The 17,750-nt window shown below is 43.2% G+C and overlaps 1 protein-coding gene across 1 annotated transcript; it reads left to right on the top strand.

Annotated features, from left to right (window-relative positions):
• The first annotated feature begins 4,436 nt into the window (after nt 1–4,436).
• On the top strand, nt 4,437–7,982 carry C9H8orf48 (chromosome 9 C8orf48 homolog). Its single transcript, XM_040323954.1, has 3 exons — nt 4,437–4,651; nt 6,976–7,128; nt 7,533–7,982. Exons 1-3 carry the CDS (start codon nt 4,607–4,609, stop codon nt 7,632–7,634), a joined length of 300 nt encoding a protein of 99 aa, XP_040179888.1. The 5' UTR covers nt 4,437–4,606; the 3' UTR covers nt 7,635–7,982.
• Nucleotides 7,983–17,750: the final 9,768 nt, after the last annotated feature.

The raw sequence follows: 17,750 nt of genomic DNA, 5'->3' as shown, positions 1-17,750 counted from the left end.
TAGGTATCAGTCCATCGTGTCTTCTTGATCCTGCTGTTGTTCCACGAATCTGCCACGCTTATGCAGCTGTTGAATACCGTTGCCCTGGTTTTGTTGCGGTGAGCTATCGCGTGGGGAGTTAGATGCCGATCTTCTTCGTGCAGCTGTCGTTGTCGGTGAGGTCTCTATTATTTTAAAGTCAATCAGTGCTTGGTGAAGCTGTTCTGGGGTCCTGCACACAATTTTCGTGCCTTGATAAGTAAAGCGCAGGGAGAAGGGGAAGCCCCATTGGTACCTAATGTGGCGTTGCTGCAATTCCTGTAATAGGGGTCTCATTGCTCTTCTCTTATTGATTGTGAGTTGCGATATGTCCGCAAAGATTTGGTAGTCGTGTCCCTGAAAAGAGAGCTTGTTTTTCTCCCTGGTGTTCTGAAGGATTAGCTCTTTAGTCTTATAGAAGTGAAATTTAGCTATGATGTCCCTCGGGGGACCATCAGCTTTCCTCTGAGTTAAAGCGCGGTGGACTCTGTCCATTTCCAGCCTGTCAGCTGGTATCCCAGGCAATATTTCCTGGCACAGCGCTAACATTGTGCCATTCAGATCAATGATGGATTCAGGTATACCTCTAAATCTTAAATTAGACCTCCTGGCGCGGTTCTCAAATTCCTCCAACTTACTCTGCAGTGTTAAGTTCTCCTCCTTAAGATTTTCAATTTCAGATATGCAGTCCTGAGTAAAAATTTCTATTTCGTCCACTTTAGACTCCAGAGCATCCGTTCGATTACCAAGCTCTCTGATTTCTTTAGTGAGCTTAGTTGTAATCTGATCTGAGGTATTCTGCAGTGCCTTGTGAAGCATTTTCTCAAATTGTCTCATTATGCTGTTAGGGACCGCTGTCCCTTGAGTTATTTGTGAGGTACCATCCTGCGCTACATCCTCCTCTTCACTGTCTGTGGCGGTGCTCCTCAGGGAAGCCATCTGTTTAGATGCTTTAGCTGAGGTGGATTTAGATTTTCCTGAGGTGAGGGCATCTGAGGAGACTGGCGCCTTTTTCAGAGCAGTGCTCTTAGGATGCTGAGCGCCGCTGCTGCTATGTGCTTTCCCTCTGCCTTTTGTGCCGTTTAACACCATTTTGGTGTCAAAATGTTCTCTCACCCTTCAGTTAGCCTTTCCTGCGGTTTTCCCGGCTCTCACCCGCTCCGTTCCTCCGTTATTTGCGGGTCTTTTCCAGTCACGGTGCGGAGCTCTAGTCAGGCATGACCGACCCGCTAGGCTCCGCCCACCTGCTCCATTGAGGCGTTTTTCATGCGGTACATCGCTAAAAATAGCGCTGCTATACCGCATGAAAAAATCATGCCCTGCAGGCTTCAATGTGAAAGCCCGAAGGCTTTCACACTGAAGCGGTGCGGTAGCAGGACCGCTCCAAAAGTCCTGCTTGCCGCATCTTTGGAGTGGTATAGGAGCGGTGTGTTTACCGCTCCTATACCGCGCCTTCCTATTGAAATCAATGGGAAACTGCGGTAATACCACCCGCAATGCTCCTCTGCAGAGGCGCATTGCGGGTGGTATTAACCCTTTTTCGGCCGCTAGCGGGGGTTAATACCGCACCGCTAGCGCCCGAATATCGCGGTAAATACGACGGTATAACGGCGCTAAAAATAGCGTTGCTATGCTGTCACCGCACCTCCACTGCCCAATGTGAAAGGGGCCTTTGTGAAGATATTGCAGGGATCCTCAAACTATGGCCCTCCAGCTGTTGCGGAACTACACATTCCATAAGGCATTGTAAAACTCTCACATTCACAGATATGACTAGGCATGATGGGAATTGTAGTTCCTGAACAACTGGAGGGCCATAGTTTGAAGACCCATGTTTTAAGGAGTCTATGATCAATTATTTTTCACAAAAGAATCCTATTATTTTATACAACTGAATAGCTAAAGCTAAATATGTACACAGACTGCCTAATTAATCAGAGGATTGTCTTACCATTCCCTCCTCCTTCAAAGATTTTCGATTTAGCAATGTTTAAGCATTGAAAGAAATTGTAGGTGTAAAAAGAATATGCTTTATTTCTGTACTGAAGCCACCCCTTCCGTTCTTTAACAGGGCAGTACCAGAGAATTATTGGTTAGTAGAACATTTCAAAACAAACAAAAAAACTACCTGATGTAGACCAGCTTGACCTCCGGAAGATTTACTCCTCTTCAATAATACGGCTAGTTTTTGTGATACTGCACTGCGTTACATTAACTGACAATTGCGTGGCCATGCCACACTGTACCCAAATAAAAAAAATTGTAATTTTTTCCCCACAAATAAAGCTTTCTTTTGGTGGGATTTGATCACCACTGCAGTTCTTATTTTTTGCGCTATAAACAAAAAAAGAGTGGCAATTTTGAAAAAAAAAATTTTTTTTACTTTCTGCTATAAAACATATCAAATAGAAGAATAAAAAAAATCAGATTTCTGCAAAAATGTAGGCCAATATGTATTCTGCTACATACAGTGTCAATCCCAGCCAATCATTGAGTGCCGGTGATCTGCCGTGCTGGTTCCAGGTATCGTGGAAGTTCCAGCGCATGCGCAAACTGATGCACTGAGATGGTTCCAGCTATCGGGAAAGTTCCTTCAAGGACTGCGCAGGTGCAAACTTGCTGACGGAAATCCCCGAACGGCGGCCGGCATCCAAGGCGACGTGGATTTCGAGGTAAGTGGCCAGTCGGCCTCACGTCCTCGCTGCGCTCGGCCTCCTGGCTCTTTTTTTAACATCCTCCAATCCACAGGGATGTTAAAGAATGAGCCTGGATGCCGGGCGAGGTTCGGAGATTTCCGTCAGGAAGTTTGCGCCTGCGCAGTCAGTGAAGGAACTTCCCCGTTAGGGGAACATTGAGGACAAGTCACCGGCACCCGGTAATCAGCTCTGAGCTTCCCTGAACACAACCTTGTAAATATAAACAATACAAAGCCGTGTTCAGTGAAAAGGGATCTTGTTGTTGTTTTTATTCCCTGCTAAGCAGGGAAAAAAAACAACTAGTTCCCACCTGGTAAAAGCAGAACACAGTACACATAATTGGTAGGCACACATTTAACCCTTTAATCACCCTAGATGTCAACCTCTTCCTGCCAAGTGTCATTAGTACATTGACAGTGCATATTAATGGCACTGATCACTTTAATAATGTCACTGGTGATGTCAGTGGCAATTAGTTCCCCCCCCCCCCAGCGTCCGATTGCCCGCCGCACTATTACTTTCACACAAACCAATCCATATACACTTATTGGGATTTTTTTTATACCAAAGTCATGTAGCAGAATACATTTTGGCCAATATTTATTAGGAGTTTATTTTTTATGGGATATGTTTTATAGCAAAAAAGTTAAAAATATTGTTTCCTTTTTTTTTTGTTTATTTATTCTCACCTTATTTTATAGTAAAAAATTAAAAACACAGAGGCAATCAAATACTCTAAAAAAACTATATTTATGTGAAAAAAATTATATAAAATTTGTTACCTGTAGTAAATTGCATGCGATATTTCATATAAAACACAAATATTGCACACGATAAACATTTGTGAATTGACCCCAGGCTTACACTATAATAATGGTTAAAAAAAAAAAAATAGTTTATGATCAGCGGGGCTGTGTTTGATTAAGCATGGCTTTGTTCAGCTAATCTAAGGGCTCTTAAAACTTTTAAACACATTTTTAAATATTGAAAATAATTTTTAAACTTGTATTAGCCCTGCCCGTAATAAGTTAAAAATAAGTGAAGGTATATTAAAAAGCAATCACTATAGATTTCCTAAATTAAGCACATTTTTTATTATAGATTTCCAGCTGTAATTACTTTTTGTTGCAGTCCACAGTTGTATTGGGATCGTCAAAGGCCTTGTCAATTTGGATTTCCTTTAATTTTCTGATAAACTTCTTCATGTACCAGGTTTTCTCCATATAGTATTATTTGGAGAAGGCATCCAGACCATCCCGATAGATAGATAGATAGATAGATAGATAGATAGATAGATAGATAGATAGATAGATAGATAGGTATGCTTCCTAGTTTGACTCATGAGTATGTATGTCTCAGGGGTTGCAGGGGATATATTATTATTTTTTTTAAACAATTCAGCCTCTTTTTTTCTTCTTTTTGTGCATTAATCCAGACTTTTAATGAAGTTGATTGCTGTGCAGAAGTTAGAACTTTAAAGTGGTAATATACCCCAAAACAAAAATGTTTTATATTACAGCTCACCAATTCTTAGATGCAGTGGTTTAAGAATTAAGAAGCTGCATAATGTAGAATTTTGTTTTCGGGATCAATACTGCTTTATCACACATGAATATTAACTCAATGCCTATCTTTTATTTTGTATGTAAAAAAGTCACATTGTTTCAAGTTGTATGCTTAATAGATTTTGGTTACATGAAGTACATGTTATCTTTTCAGTTTCTCGGCCAAATTATACAGAGAAGGAGACTTCTCCATTGCTGTCTTATTGTTCCAAGAAGATACAGCATCTTCATCAACAGCCAACATTAACCCAAGGAAAAAAGCCACATCCAAGACAACAACAGATTTCAACAGATAGGCATCCTTCATGTTACATCCCCAGTGCGATAATGAACAGACTACAAATGCAGAATATCAATGAAACTATGAAACAGGTATATAATGATTGTGTGGGTGAGGCAAGGCCATCTTATGTTTAACAGAAGATATAAGGGTGATGAATAGGCGACAAAGTAAAAGTGAACATTCATAGGTGGATTCCTAGAGAGTTAGGCCGGCGTATCAGTAGATACGCCGACCTAACTCGGAATCTGCACCGTCCCAAGTTAAAGTGTATTCTCAAACTGAGATACACTTAAACCTAGCAAAGATACGACAGCCTGCACCGTCGTATCTTAGGGTGCAATATTTAGGCAGGCCGCTAGGTGGCGCTTCCATTGAGTTCGGCGTAGAATATGTAAATGACTAGATACGCCTATTCACGAACGTACATGCGCCCGTCGCAGTAAAGATATGCCGTTTCCGTAAGAGATACGCCGCCTAAAGATAAAGATGCCCCCTAGGTCACAGTTAATATGCATAAAACACGCCCCCCACATCCTCATTTGAATTAGGCGCGCTTACGCCGGCCTATTTACGCTACGCCGCGGTAACTTAGGAGGCAAGTACTTTGTGAATACAGTACTTGCCTCTCTGACTTACGGCGGCGTAGTGTAAATACGCTACGCTGCTGCAAAGATGCGCGCCCCTACCTGAATCCAGCTATCAGTGTGACTTTATATAAAAGCACTGTTTAAAGTATGAGCAATCGGAAATATACAGTCAATAGTACTGCCATCATTTGTACTCTGTGCAAGTATTTTGCAGTATTGCACACCATGTTTATGAAAAGAAAAAAAAAATGTCCATGGAGGGGGTTATTCACCAAAACTGGAGAGTGCAAAATCTGGTGCATCTCTGTATAGTAATCAATAAGCTTCCAGGCTTTATTGGCAAAGCTTAAAGGGGTTGTAAACACTTGTTTGTTTGTTTTTAACCACTTCAGCCCCGGAAGAATTTACCCCCGGGAATGGTAAGTGAATCCTCTGATTCATTTTATTTTTTGCGCTATACCCAAAAAAAAAAAGAGCGTTGATTTAAAAAAAAAAAAAGCAATATTTTTTACTTTTTGCTATAATAAATATCCCCCAAAAAGACATAATATGTGTTGTTCTACATAATTTTGGTTAAAAAAAATCGCAATAAGCGTATATTGATTGGTTTGCGCAAAAGTTATGGCGTCTAAAAAATAGGGGATTATTTTATGGCATTTTTATTATTATTTTTTTTTATTAGTAATGGTGGCGATCTGCGATTTTTATTGTGAGTGCAACATTATGGCAGACACATCGGACACTTTTGACGTTATTTTGGGACCATTGTCATTTATACAGAGATCAGTGCTATGAAAATGCACTGATTACAGTGTAAATTACTCTGGCAGGGAAGAGGGTTCAGACCAGATGACCAGCACCTCAGTGCATACAGCAAGTAGCCTCGTACTGGCTCCCTCCTCTCTCTCCTAGGTGAAGCCCTACTGACTCCCATATCCAGACCTCCTGTCTGCAGGGTGAAGTCGTCTCCAACTGGGAGCCTAGAGCCTTGGCCTGGTGATTACTTAAAGCCCAGAACACAGCTGACTCATTATTAACCTCTTGCCGACCGAGGACGTCCCTGGCTTTGTGCGGTGATATCTAAATGATGCCTGCAGCTACAGGCATCATTCAGATATCGCCGTCTTCAGCCGTCGATTCTGTTCACGATAAGAACGATCAAAGCGGCGATCCCGCCGCTTGATCGTTCTTATAGGCAGCGGGAGGGGACGTCTCCCGCCGCCATCCGGTGCTTCTCTGGGCTCTCCCGTGCCATCGGGGGGCCCGGAGAGCGAATCGGTCGGCGGTGCTGGAAAGTACATGACTGTCGGAGGCCCGGGCGTGGCTGTTTATTAGACCTGGACCCTGGCAAGGAAGCGCCCTGCTACAATGCTTACTATTGGATGGAGAAGAACCATGATGGAAAATTCTGGGTGTGGGGACCTATGGATTTACAGAATACGTTTACTGAGGTATTTTCTCAAAATGAATGTGTGGAATTTCCCTAATTGCAAAAATGTACCTTGGATAATGGGCACATACATCCTTTTACTTTCCAGAGTCCCCTGATAGCTCTTGATCCTGGATAACTCTGTAAGCAGTATGAGCTCTTATTTGGAATCCAAAAAGCACACATTTTGGAGCTGGGATATGAGGGTTGACACAAGTTTTCTGACTGTGAAGTCTCTTAGCTACTTTGAGGTTTTCCAGTCATTTTTATAACAATGCCCTTTACTGATTTTATCCAATTGGTTCAGCATTCCTTAATTGGAGTCAAACTGGGAGAATAATTATTTTGTTTGGAGAGCTGGCTCATTAGGGCATTCAATTTTTTATTTTTTATTTAGGTCATACGGGCTAAGATGCATGACCCAGCCTCCTGTCCAGATTGTATCCATAAACAGGCAGAGCTCGCCCAAAGTCAGTTTGTCAGGATGAGAAGCACTAAACTGGAAGCTGATTTGATAAAAATGAAATTGGAGGAATACCCTTACAAAAAAGTAAGATTATATTTGTGTAAATGTGTGTATAAGACTTAATAATGGCCATATGCTTAAAACACTTGAGCTTGAATGACGTCTTTCGCAAATGCTTTTCTTTTCTACTGTGGAGTGAGGTCATCGGCCAAACAAGAGTAAATCTAATATAGAGAGTGATACTTATTGAATTATTAGTGTGTGTCGCACATTAGTATAATATGTCGGTGAAGAGAACTGCTTAAAGGTTAAAAAGGGTGTGAGACATATTGGAGTACATAAGAATGCTTTTATAGTTTGTGAATCTCTGTGTACGTAGCTGTGATTTATTCCTTACATATTGCTGCTGTGCAATTCATCTATTCTAATGTTCTTTTTAATGTTGTGTCCTTAGATATTCTAATGATGCTCTTTTATTACCCTCACAGGATCTGATGACTTGCATTGGAGAAATTCACCAAACCCTGCCCAAACCCTCAGATGGTCCCAGTGCCATCTGGCAGAGACTGTGCACTAGTGTTCGGTCATAACCTAATCTGTGTCCTCTGCTCTTCTTGGATTTTTTCAGCACAGTTTTGTCTTTTCTCTATTTATAAGAGCTTGGTGAATCACCACAGATTCAATTCTGCTAAAACTCTTTTTTTTGTTCGGGTGTCCAGATGCGAACCATAGCTACCACCCATTCGGCATGCAGATCTAAAATCCCAGTTGAATTTTTTGGGCTTTCACATGTCCTGAAGATGGTGGAGCTACAGAATAGTGGTTTGCAGGATGCAGAATGATGTGACATTTTATCAACTGAAATTGTATTTGTCATATCAAAATGTATACCCATAAAAGTGTAATGCTAATACAGGAAAAAAAAAACTAACATACAGGGGGTCCCCGGGTTACAAATAAGATAGGGTCTGTAGGTTTGTTCTTAAAGCGGAGGTTCACCCAAATAACCTCTATATCAGACTAAATTCTTTATGCTTCTAACATGTACAATTGGCATTTTTTTTTTTTAGGCTGCACATACCTTATAATCTATATTTGCAATCCGGCTTCCGGGTACTTCTTCCGCGGGAGTAGGCGTTTCCACGCTGAGCCGCAATGTAATCTGGGAGTTCGCCCAGATGATTGATGTCTATCAGAAAATGTTCCCCCTGGCGGATAAGGCCCCACCCCCCGTATTGCGTAGTTGCATCACGAGTGTCACAGAGTTTCCGAAAGAACCCGAACATGCCGAGCTGCGCGTCAGCTCTATACGGTGCCTGCGCAGTCAGCTCTACACAGCTCCTAGTCGGTGCGCAGGTGCCGTGTAGAGCTGACTCGCAGCTCAGCATGTTCGTGTTCTTTTCGGAAACTCCGTGACGCAACTACGTAATACGGGGGGCGGGGCCTTATCCACCGGGGGGAACATTTTCTGATAGACATCAATCATCTGGGCGAACTCCCAGATTACATTGCGGCTCAGCTTGGAAACGCCTACTCCCACGGGAGAAGTACCCGGAAGCCGGATTGCAAATATAGATTATAAGGTATGTGCAGCCTAAAAAAAATAAAAAATAAATGCCAATTGTACATGTAAGAAGTATAAAGAATTAAGTCTGATATAGATGTTATTTGAGTGAACCTCGGCTCGACATTGAACTAAAGGCTGTAATGTAACAAAATAGGTAAAAAGCCAAGGGGGTGAATACTTTTGCAAGGTACTGTACATGGCTAATGTGTTTTGGGTTTATTCTAAATGCTTTTATGTTTGTGTGTGTGGTTTATTGTATAATTGTCCAGGGGTCAGTTGGCTAATAAAGTTATATATTCTTAACATATTGATTAAGTTTGGATATTTATAGTTGGTTGGGTGTTTTTTTTTTTTTCATTTCATTCTTGGAAAGACCCCCGAAGCTCTTGTTTTTCATTGTGTTTACCATTTTTGCTCTGGAGCCAGGGTTTGTCTCTCCCATTTTGTTGTTCATTTTCTTTGTCAGGGTTTGCGTTTCCCTCTTCTTGGATACAGTTTAAGTGTAATCTGTAGGCGATAGCTCACACTGATACCATTATATTGCATAATTTACAAAAGACAAAACCAACATAATTCACTTGTCATTTTGTTCTTTTTATTTCAAATCCATCATAAGATAAATTGAAGGTTATGCTCATACCGTAGCTTTCAGTGAACCTTATTGTGAAGAACAAAAGCATTAACATAATTACTTAGCGTTGTATTTATTGAAGCACTGTGTAATATTCTGACACTACAATGTCTCAAAATGACTGGCTGATTATTTTCTCGCTGACTTGTTAAAACATTCAGGGTTAATAGCCCTCATTTTCTTTGACTTAGCATGTTTTCTTCACACAAGAAAAACTTACAGTAAACAAAGCCTTTAAAATGAAAGCTGCATAATACACTATTTTATTAGAAAAGTAGTTTTTATGTCAAGTTGTTTTAGAAATGTATTGTAAAACACCTACACTCAGAATAAATTCAGTAATTTTTTAGACCGTTACTGTCATACATCCTACACAAAGTACTGCTGCACTAGTAAGCGGTATTGTGACCAGAAAAAATGAATTTTTAATTAAAACGGTTTTAAACCCTTAAGCCTCGTACACACGGCCGAGGAGAGCCGGCAGGAGAGCATTTGGCCGGGAATCTGTATGCTTACCTGTCCCAGGTAAACCCGCGCATGCTCGATAAGAGTTTGACGCATGCGCAGTAGCATACAAGTTTAGTGTGGGGTGTAGCAAGATGGTAGCGACAGCATCGAATGTGACGAGAGCCGGCTCGTTGTAGTCGATGACGTCACCGCATTCTTGCCATTTAAAAGAACAGCGGTTCTTTTTAATGTCCGTCTGTATGCATGGCTTTGCAAGAAAAGCTTGCCAGGAATCGCGTCAGGAAAACCAACATTTTTTCCTGACGGGATTCCCGGCCGGGTGTACAGGGCCTAACAGACCACTTTGACCTACAGGTAAGCCCAGATTAAGGCTTACCTGTAGGTCCAAGAAATATCTCCTTAACCTACAAGGTCAAGGAGATATTATCAAGAAAAAACGCACCAATGTCTAAGGCGCGCAGGTGCACTGAGCGTACCGCTATTAACAGCATCATGCCGTTGGTGGCGGCTCCTGTGCGCATGTGCGGGAGTGATGTCATCACTGCTTCGGCCAGTCACAGCTCCTGAGCAGCGATACCCGGAAGTCACTCCGGGTATCATGGCAGCAACGGAGGTGGTGTCCGAGGACCGCTGCTGGGGCTTCGTTCTCAGGTAAGTAATTCATAATGAGCTAGTATGCTATGCTAGTATAGTATGCCCTTGTCTTGCTTTTTTTTCTTTTTAAAGCGGAGGTTCATCCATAGAGAACACATTTTCCCCTTAGATGAATGCTCGTTTTGTCTAGGGGAATCGGCTAGTTGTTTTAAAATATGAGCTGTACTTACCGTTTACGAGATGCATCTTCTCCGCCGCTTCCGGGTATGGGCTGCGGGACTGGGCGTTCCTTCTTGATTGACAGTCTTCCGAGAGGCTTCCGACGGTCGCATCCATCGCGTCACGATTTTCCGAAAGAAGCCGAACGTCGGTGCGCAGGCGCAGTATAGAGCCGCACCGACGTTCGGCTTCTTTCGGCTACGAGAAACGCGATGGATGCGATTGTCGGAAGCCTCTCGGAAGACTGTCAATCAAGAAGGAACGCCCGCTCCCGAAGACCCATACCCGGAAGCGACGGAGAAGATGCATCTCGAAAACGGTAAGTACAGCTCATATTTTAAAACAACTAGCCTATTCCCCTAGACCAGGCATCACTAAATGGCGGCCCGCGGTCCGCGTCCGGCCCGAGCTGCTGCTCTTTCCGGACCGCGGCGATCGCGCCATTTAGTCGCCGCTTTGGTCCCCAGCCTCCTCCGCTATTATTAGCAGAGGAGCGGACAGCGGGAGGCGGGACCAGAGAGGTAGCTGCCTGTCGTGTTAGATGGGAGGTGATTGGCTGCTAGGAGGCGGTCCTAGCAGCCAATCACCAGTTCGCCGAAAAGTCAACCCGACAGCTCCCGCGCCTTCAGTCCACGACTGTCCCGCCTCCCGCCCCGCGCTCTGTGAAAGGTAGGAGTGGAGAGGGAAGGGAGGAAGGGAGGAAAATGTATGAAAATGATAAGGATGGGGAGCGGGGGCAGTGCTGTGTGTGTGAAGGGGGGGTCATGTAAAGGGGGCATCATGTAAAGGGGGCAGTACTGTGTGGGGGGAATTATGTGATGGGGCAATATTGTGTGTGGAGGGGGGGAATATGTGATGGGGCAATACTGTATGGGGGGGGGATCTGTGATGGGGGTCATGTAAAGGGGCAATACTGTATGGGGGGGGATCTGTGATGGGGGTCATGTAAAGGGGGCAATACTGTGTGGGGGATATGTGATGGGGCAATACTGTGTGGGGGATATGTGATGGGGCAATACTGTGTGGTGGGATCTGTGATGGGGGTCATGTAAAGGGGCAATACTGTATGGGGGGGGATCTGTGATGGGGGTCATGTAAAGGGGGCAATACTGTGTGGGGGATATGTGATGGGGCAATATTGTGTGGGGGATATGTAATGGGGCAATACTGTGTGGGGGGATATGTAATGGGGCAATACTGTGTGGGGGGATCTGTGATGGGGCAATACTGTGTGGGGGGATCTGTGATGGGGCAATACTGTGTGGGGGGATATGTGATGGGGCAATACTGTGTGGGGATATGTAATGGGGCAATACTGTGTGGGTGGATCTGTGATGGGGCAATACTGTGTGGGGGGATATGTGATGGGGCAATACTGTGTTTGGGGATATTAGATGGGGCAATACTGTGTGGGGGGATCTGTGATGGGGTCATGTAAAGGGGGCAATAATGTGTGGGGGATATGTTATGGGGCAATAATGTGTGGGGGATATGTGATGGGGGTCATGTAAAGGGGGCAAAACTGTGTGGGGGGATATGTAATGTGGTAATACTGTGTGGGGGGATGTGTAATGTGGTAATACTGTGTGGGGGATATGTGATGGGGTCATGTAAAGGGGGCAAAACTGTGTGGGGGGATATGTAATGGAGCAATACTGTGTGGGGGATATGTGATGGGGCAATACTGTGTTGGGAGATATGTGATGGGGTAATACTGTGTGGGGTGATATGTAATGGGGCAATACTGTGTGGGGGATATGTGATGGGGCAATACTGTGTTGGGAGATATGTGATGGGGTAATACTGTGTGGGGTGATATGTGAAGGGGGGTAATACTGTGTGGGGTGATATGTGAAGGGGGTAATACTGTGTGGGGGGATATGTGAAGGGGGACAGGGCTGTGGTGGGGAAGATGTGAAGCGGACAACCAGCTGCGCACAAAATGAGGTGCTGCACAGAAAACGTAAAGGGGTACCATTGACTCCTAAATGCACTAAAATGCAAAGTGCAATTTTCTGCACATGGAAATTGCATGGTACAAAAGCATCATGCAGTTTCCTTGTGGCTGCCTTTTTAAAAAGATGCCAGGACCTTTTCCCAGCAGAAACACAGGCGCAGCAGCCCATTCAAACGAATGGTGTGTCGTGCCTGCACCCTTGGGCTGCAATGTAAAGAATTGGGGTAATTGCACGAAACTGCGATGCGGACCTCGGCTGGAAGAAAATTTTACTTATCGGACCTCCATGAATTTTAATTCAATACCCCTGCCCTAGACAAAACGAGCAGGAATCTAAGGGGAAAAGGTAAAAAAATAAATAAATGGGTGAACTCCCGCTTTAAGAGAGGGTTTACTTCCTCTTTAACCTCCCTGGCGGTATGATTCTTTCAGAAAAAACATGCTGAAAGCGGTACCATTATTTGCAAGGAAATTTGGCGTTTTATATTGTAGGTCTGTAATTTTTAGAAATAACTCACTTAAATCTGACCAAACAAGATTCTAATAGGCATCCCGGGTATGACATTTTTTTAAAAACAAAATTATAAATTATAATATAATAAATAATTATAAATAATTATAACAAATAATAATATAATTATAATAAAAATTATTCAATAATGTAATCAAATTAAAATCACTGAAATTTGCTCAGTTGCAGAATTGTTGCTGTCATTATTTTTTTTTTTTTTATGACGAATTTCCCCACAAATCGCTATCGCACAATTCTGCAAGTGATTATAATTTATTATCGCTGTTTTTTAGCTGATCTAAAACTATTTTTGACATAAAGGGACACTTTTGGTTGCTATGGACAATCTACAGTTTGCAGGGAGAAAGAAACGTTTTTATTATATAAAATGACATGCATGACACAGGACAGACCACTAGGGACAAGGGGGGTGTGTTTTTTTTACATACAGTACTGTAATCTATAAGATTACAGTATACTGTATGTATAGTGTTTGTTTACTTTTTTGAATTTGGCGCCGTTCTCCGTCCCCGTGCGTCGTAACGTCGCAGGGAACGGAGATCGGCGTCACACGGAGGCACTATGTGAATCGAGCGAGGTCCCGCTCGCTCACACAGCGCGGTGGCATCGCTGGATCCAGGGACAAGGTAAGTAAAAAGTGCCTGTGGATTCAGCGAGGCGAGCCGAGACTGACTCGGGGTTACCGATCGTAGCAGGAAAATCTAACCCCGAGTCAGTCTCGGGAACACCGCCAGGGAGGTTAAAGATAACATTCTTCCAAAACTGTTAATCCAAAGAAACTTATAATGAATGAATATCGGGCCCATCAATGTTTAATTAGTGAAGATGCTAATTGCCTGTCTTTCTCTGCTTTAATAACTTTTTTGAGCCCATCACCTGGAACAGGTAGGGTAATGGGTTTCTTTTCATTTTTTATGTGATTGCTTGCAAATTTAACCACATGCTTTCTTTTTATATCTCTCAAACAAAATTGCAGTTGTGAGCTATTATTATCACAAATCCATGCTCCATATGACTTCTGAGACCATTATAAGGCAAATGTATTTTGTAATGCTCCCACAGTAGATCGTGGTGTAGTTGGGGAGTTCAGCTGAGAGAGAGTGGCATAGCTTTATAGGAGTGTCAGAGACACAATTTTTTCAGAAAGATTTCCCCACTGACATTTTCAGGGAGTCATTAGAAGCCCGTAGGCAATTAAATCCAAGAATGATACCAGAAGCAGAAATGTTAACTTTGGTTGATAAACAAAGCACATCCCACTATAGTGTGTGCTAACCAAGTATGGTCATCTCTCTCTGCTATCTGCATTACGTGCTGCTAATAGATTAAAGTGGATATAAACCCAATTTTTTTTCTTTTAATTTAGGCTTATATCTTGTACAGTATGGGATTTCATATTGCCTGCGCCCAGTCTTGCCACGAATAGTTAATCCAGCTCTGATCAATCCTCTTATCTTTTTTCAGTGAGATATAAACAGACAGACAGAGAAATACCAGTCAGTTCTTCCCCTTTCCGGTGATTTACATATTTCATGCAGGAGCCTTAGAGAGGCATTATGTGTAATTCTCATCCCCTCCTTTCTTCTCCAGCTCTCCCAGGATTGGCTGCTTCACAACTCAGCATGATTGGGCATGCTGAAGTCATGTGGTGACTTTTCTGGGTTTTAACTGGATGTTAGTGATCATAACAGAAGTTCAGTGTAAGAAATGCACAGGAGAAAATTCATGTTGACAAGGGGAGTAGGTGTGGAGTCTACTGATATCATGACTCCACCCACTGAGCTCCGAACAACAGACCCACCCACAGAATGTGCAGTTTTTCGGGTCTCATGACAGGCAAAGGGGAGACATTTGTCATGTATATTCTTATAGATAACCACTACGCCAGTAGTTTTGAAAGGATGAGAGTGGGTTTACATCCACTTAAAGTCAAAGCTGGAACTCAACCCTTGAGAGCGGTCGCTGTCTTTGCTATTTCCTATGCATTGCACTGAAAATCACAGAAAACCTGTTCCTATGCCTTTCGTGCCAGTTTCAGCATTCATCCAAGGACACTTGGGGTAGGGGGCCCACGCTGCCTGCGACCAAGTTCTGCTGTGATCATACACAGCAGATGCCGATCAGTGGGTGCCGTCAAATAAATGACTGCCAGCAATCGTCGGGAACACACACAGGACAGGGCTCTGCCTATGTAAACAAGGCAGACCTCTGTCCTGTCAGCAGGCAAGTCACGTATTTTCTTTGCAGGGAAAAAAAATCGATTACTTCCCTTAGTAAAAGCACCACACACAGTACACCAAAACACTGACTATGCACACATTTGACCCTTTGATCACCCTAGATGTTTAACCCCTTCCAGCCAGTATCATTAGTACAGTGACTGGGCTTATTTTTAGCACAGATCACTGTATTCGTGTCAGTTTGAGTCTGATTGTCTGCCGCAATATCACAGTCCAGCTGATCACTGCCAATACTAGTAAATAAATACAAATTCAAGTATATATACCATAGTTTGTAGACACTATAAATATTGGGCCAGATTCACAGATGAAATACGCCGGCGTATCTACTGATACTCCGGCGTATTTTCAAATTTGCCGCATCGTATCTTTATTTTGAATCCTCAAACCAAGATACAACGGCTTCTGGCTTCGATCCGACAGGTGTACGCCTAATTTTTTTTTATTTTTTTTGCGTAAGTCGTCCGTGAATAGGAAAGGACGTAACGCACGTCGCCATTCAAAAAATTACGTTGGTGCGACGTCGTTTCGCGCAAAGCACGGCGGGAAATTTCAAAACGGAGCATGCGCAGTACGTTCGGCACGGGAACGCGCCTAATTTAAATGATACACATCCCATTTGAATTAGGCGGGCTTGCGCCGGACGGATTTACGCTACGCCGCCGCAAGTTTACAGGCAAGTGCTTTGTGAATCAAGCACTTGCCCATAAAACTTGCGGCGGTGTAACCTAAATGCAATACGTTACGCCGCCGGAATTCTATGTGAATCTGGCCCAAAGTGCTTTCCAATAAATATCCGCTTATTGGGATTTTTTACCAAAAATATGTAGCAAAATACATATTGGCCTAAATTTATGATGAAATTTTATTAAAAAAAAAATAATAATAATTATTGGATATGTTTTTTTGGCAGAAAGAAAAAAAAAATATTTTTTCAAAACTGTCGGTCTTTTTATGCTTTCTAGCACAAAAAAAAACAAACAGTGGTGATCAAATACCACCAAAAGAAAGCTCTATTTGTGGGGGGGAAAAGGGCCACCATATTTGTTTACATTGTTGTATGACTGTGCAATCGTCAATTAAAGTAAAGCAGTGCTATCAATCTATTGAATCAGCACACGAGATACCAGCTAGAGGTGGTGTGCTCGTTCCTGTCTGGAGAAAGACAGGGTTCCGGTAAGTATAAGGGGGGCACTGGTACGTAGCAGGAGGTTTTTCACCTTAATGCATTAGGCGAAAAACCATGACGGTTTACAGCCCCTTTAATTGGTTCCTGTACAAATTGGCCCTATTATGTGTATGTATGAATGTGAGTTAGGGACCTTATATTGTAAGCACCTTTAAGGCAGGGACTGATGTGAATGTACAATGTATATGTAAATCGTGTAAATTGATGGCGCTATATAAATAGGTGTAATAAATCAGACTGCGTTGTCGGGAAGGGGCCCTTGTCCTCATTAACTTGGGGACAAGGTGCTTTGGGATGGGGGGCCGCAGGGCACCCCCCTGCCCCAAAGCACGCACCCCCAAGTTGAGGGCATGCGGCCTGGTATGGTTCAGGAGGGGGGGGCGCTCGCTCGTCCCCACCCCCTTTCCTGATCGGCCGGGCTGTGTGCTCGGATATAGGTCTGGTATGGATCTTGGGGGACCCCCATGGCATTTTTTGGGCGTAGGGGGTTCCCCTTCAAATCCATACCAAACCCAAGGGGCCTGGTATGCCCATGCCGGTTTTTTATTTAAAATTTGGCATGGAGTTTCCCCCTCATGATTCATACTGAACAGTGCCTGGTATTGGCAGGCATCCAAGTCGAATCCCTGTTCATTGAAAGTTGGACGTAAGTCGGCTTGAAGTCACAGGGCAAAGTCGGATCCAAAGTAGGATGGCTGTCGTGTCGCACCAGTGTGAACCCAGCCTCAAACATTATTAAACACTTTTAAATAAAACCGTGTAGCAGTTACCCTGTAATAAAAGAATCAAACCGTAAAGAATCGATTTTCTGTCATGGACCTTGGTGTTATCAGATGTGACTTGGTACATCTGGTGGAGGATGCATCACCATGTCATCAGCTGGTGGTTTGGAGTATTATATGTAATGCTGTGGTTAATGTAAGAGAGGCCTGAAATTTGGAGTTGTTACTGGAACAGGAATGCAGGAAAAATCCTCCAATGTGGACAACTGTTTCATTGACAATTACATTTTTTTCTTCCTGTTGGGTCTCAAGACAGGATGTGAAAGAAAGTCCTCGCAATGCGCCACAGACAGCAAAATGCTGTTTTAATCATTCCCTAATTATTTGAAAACGAAGAAAAATATGTTTTTGTTTAGGGTTAGGGTTTCTCCTTGAAGAACTAGGCTAGGACACAGGGATTGGAATAGGGACCTCCCCCAGAGGTCAAAGGTCAAAAGGCATGTCCCCAGGGATCAATGGTCACGAGGCGTGGCTGACCTACCCCATCAAAGTGTGTCGCCTACCCCAACTAAGTCAGGGAATGATTA

This window comes from Rana temporaria, chromosome 9, assembly GCF_905171775.1.
Source record: "Rana temporaria chromosome 9, aRanTem1.1, whole genome shotgun sequence".
Taxonomy (NCBI): Eukaryota; Metazoa; Chordata; class Amphibia; order Anura; family Ranidae; genus Rana; species Rana temporaria.
The sequence above is the reverse complement of the archived record's forward strand: the minus strand, read 5'-3'. Positions and strand labels throughout refer to the sequence as shown.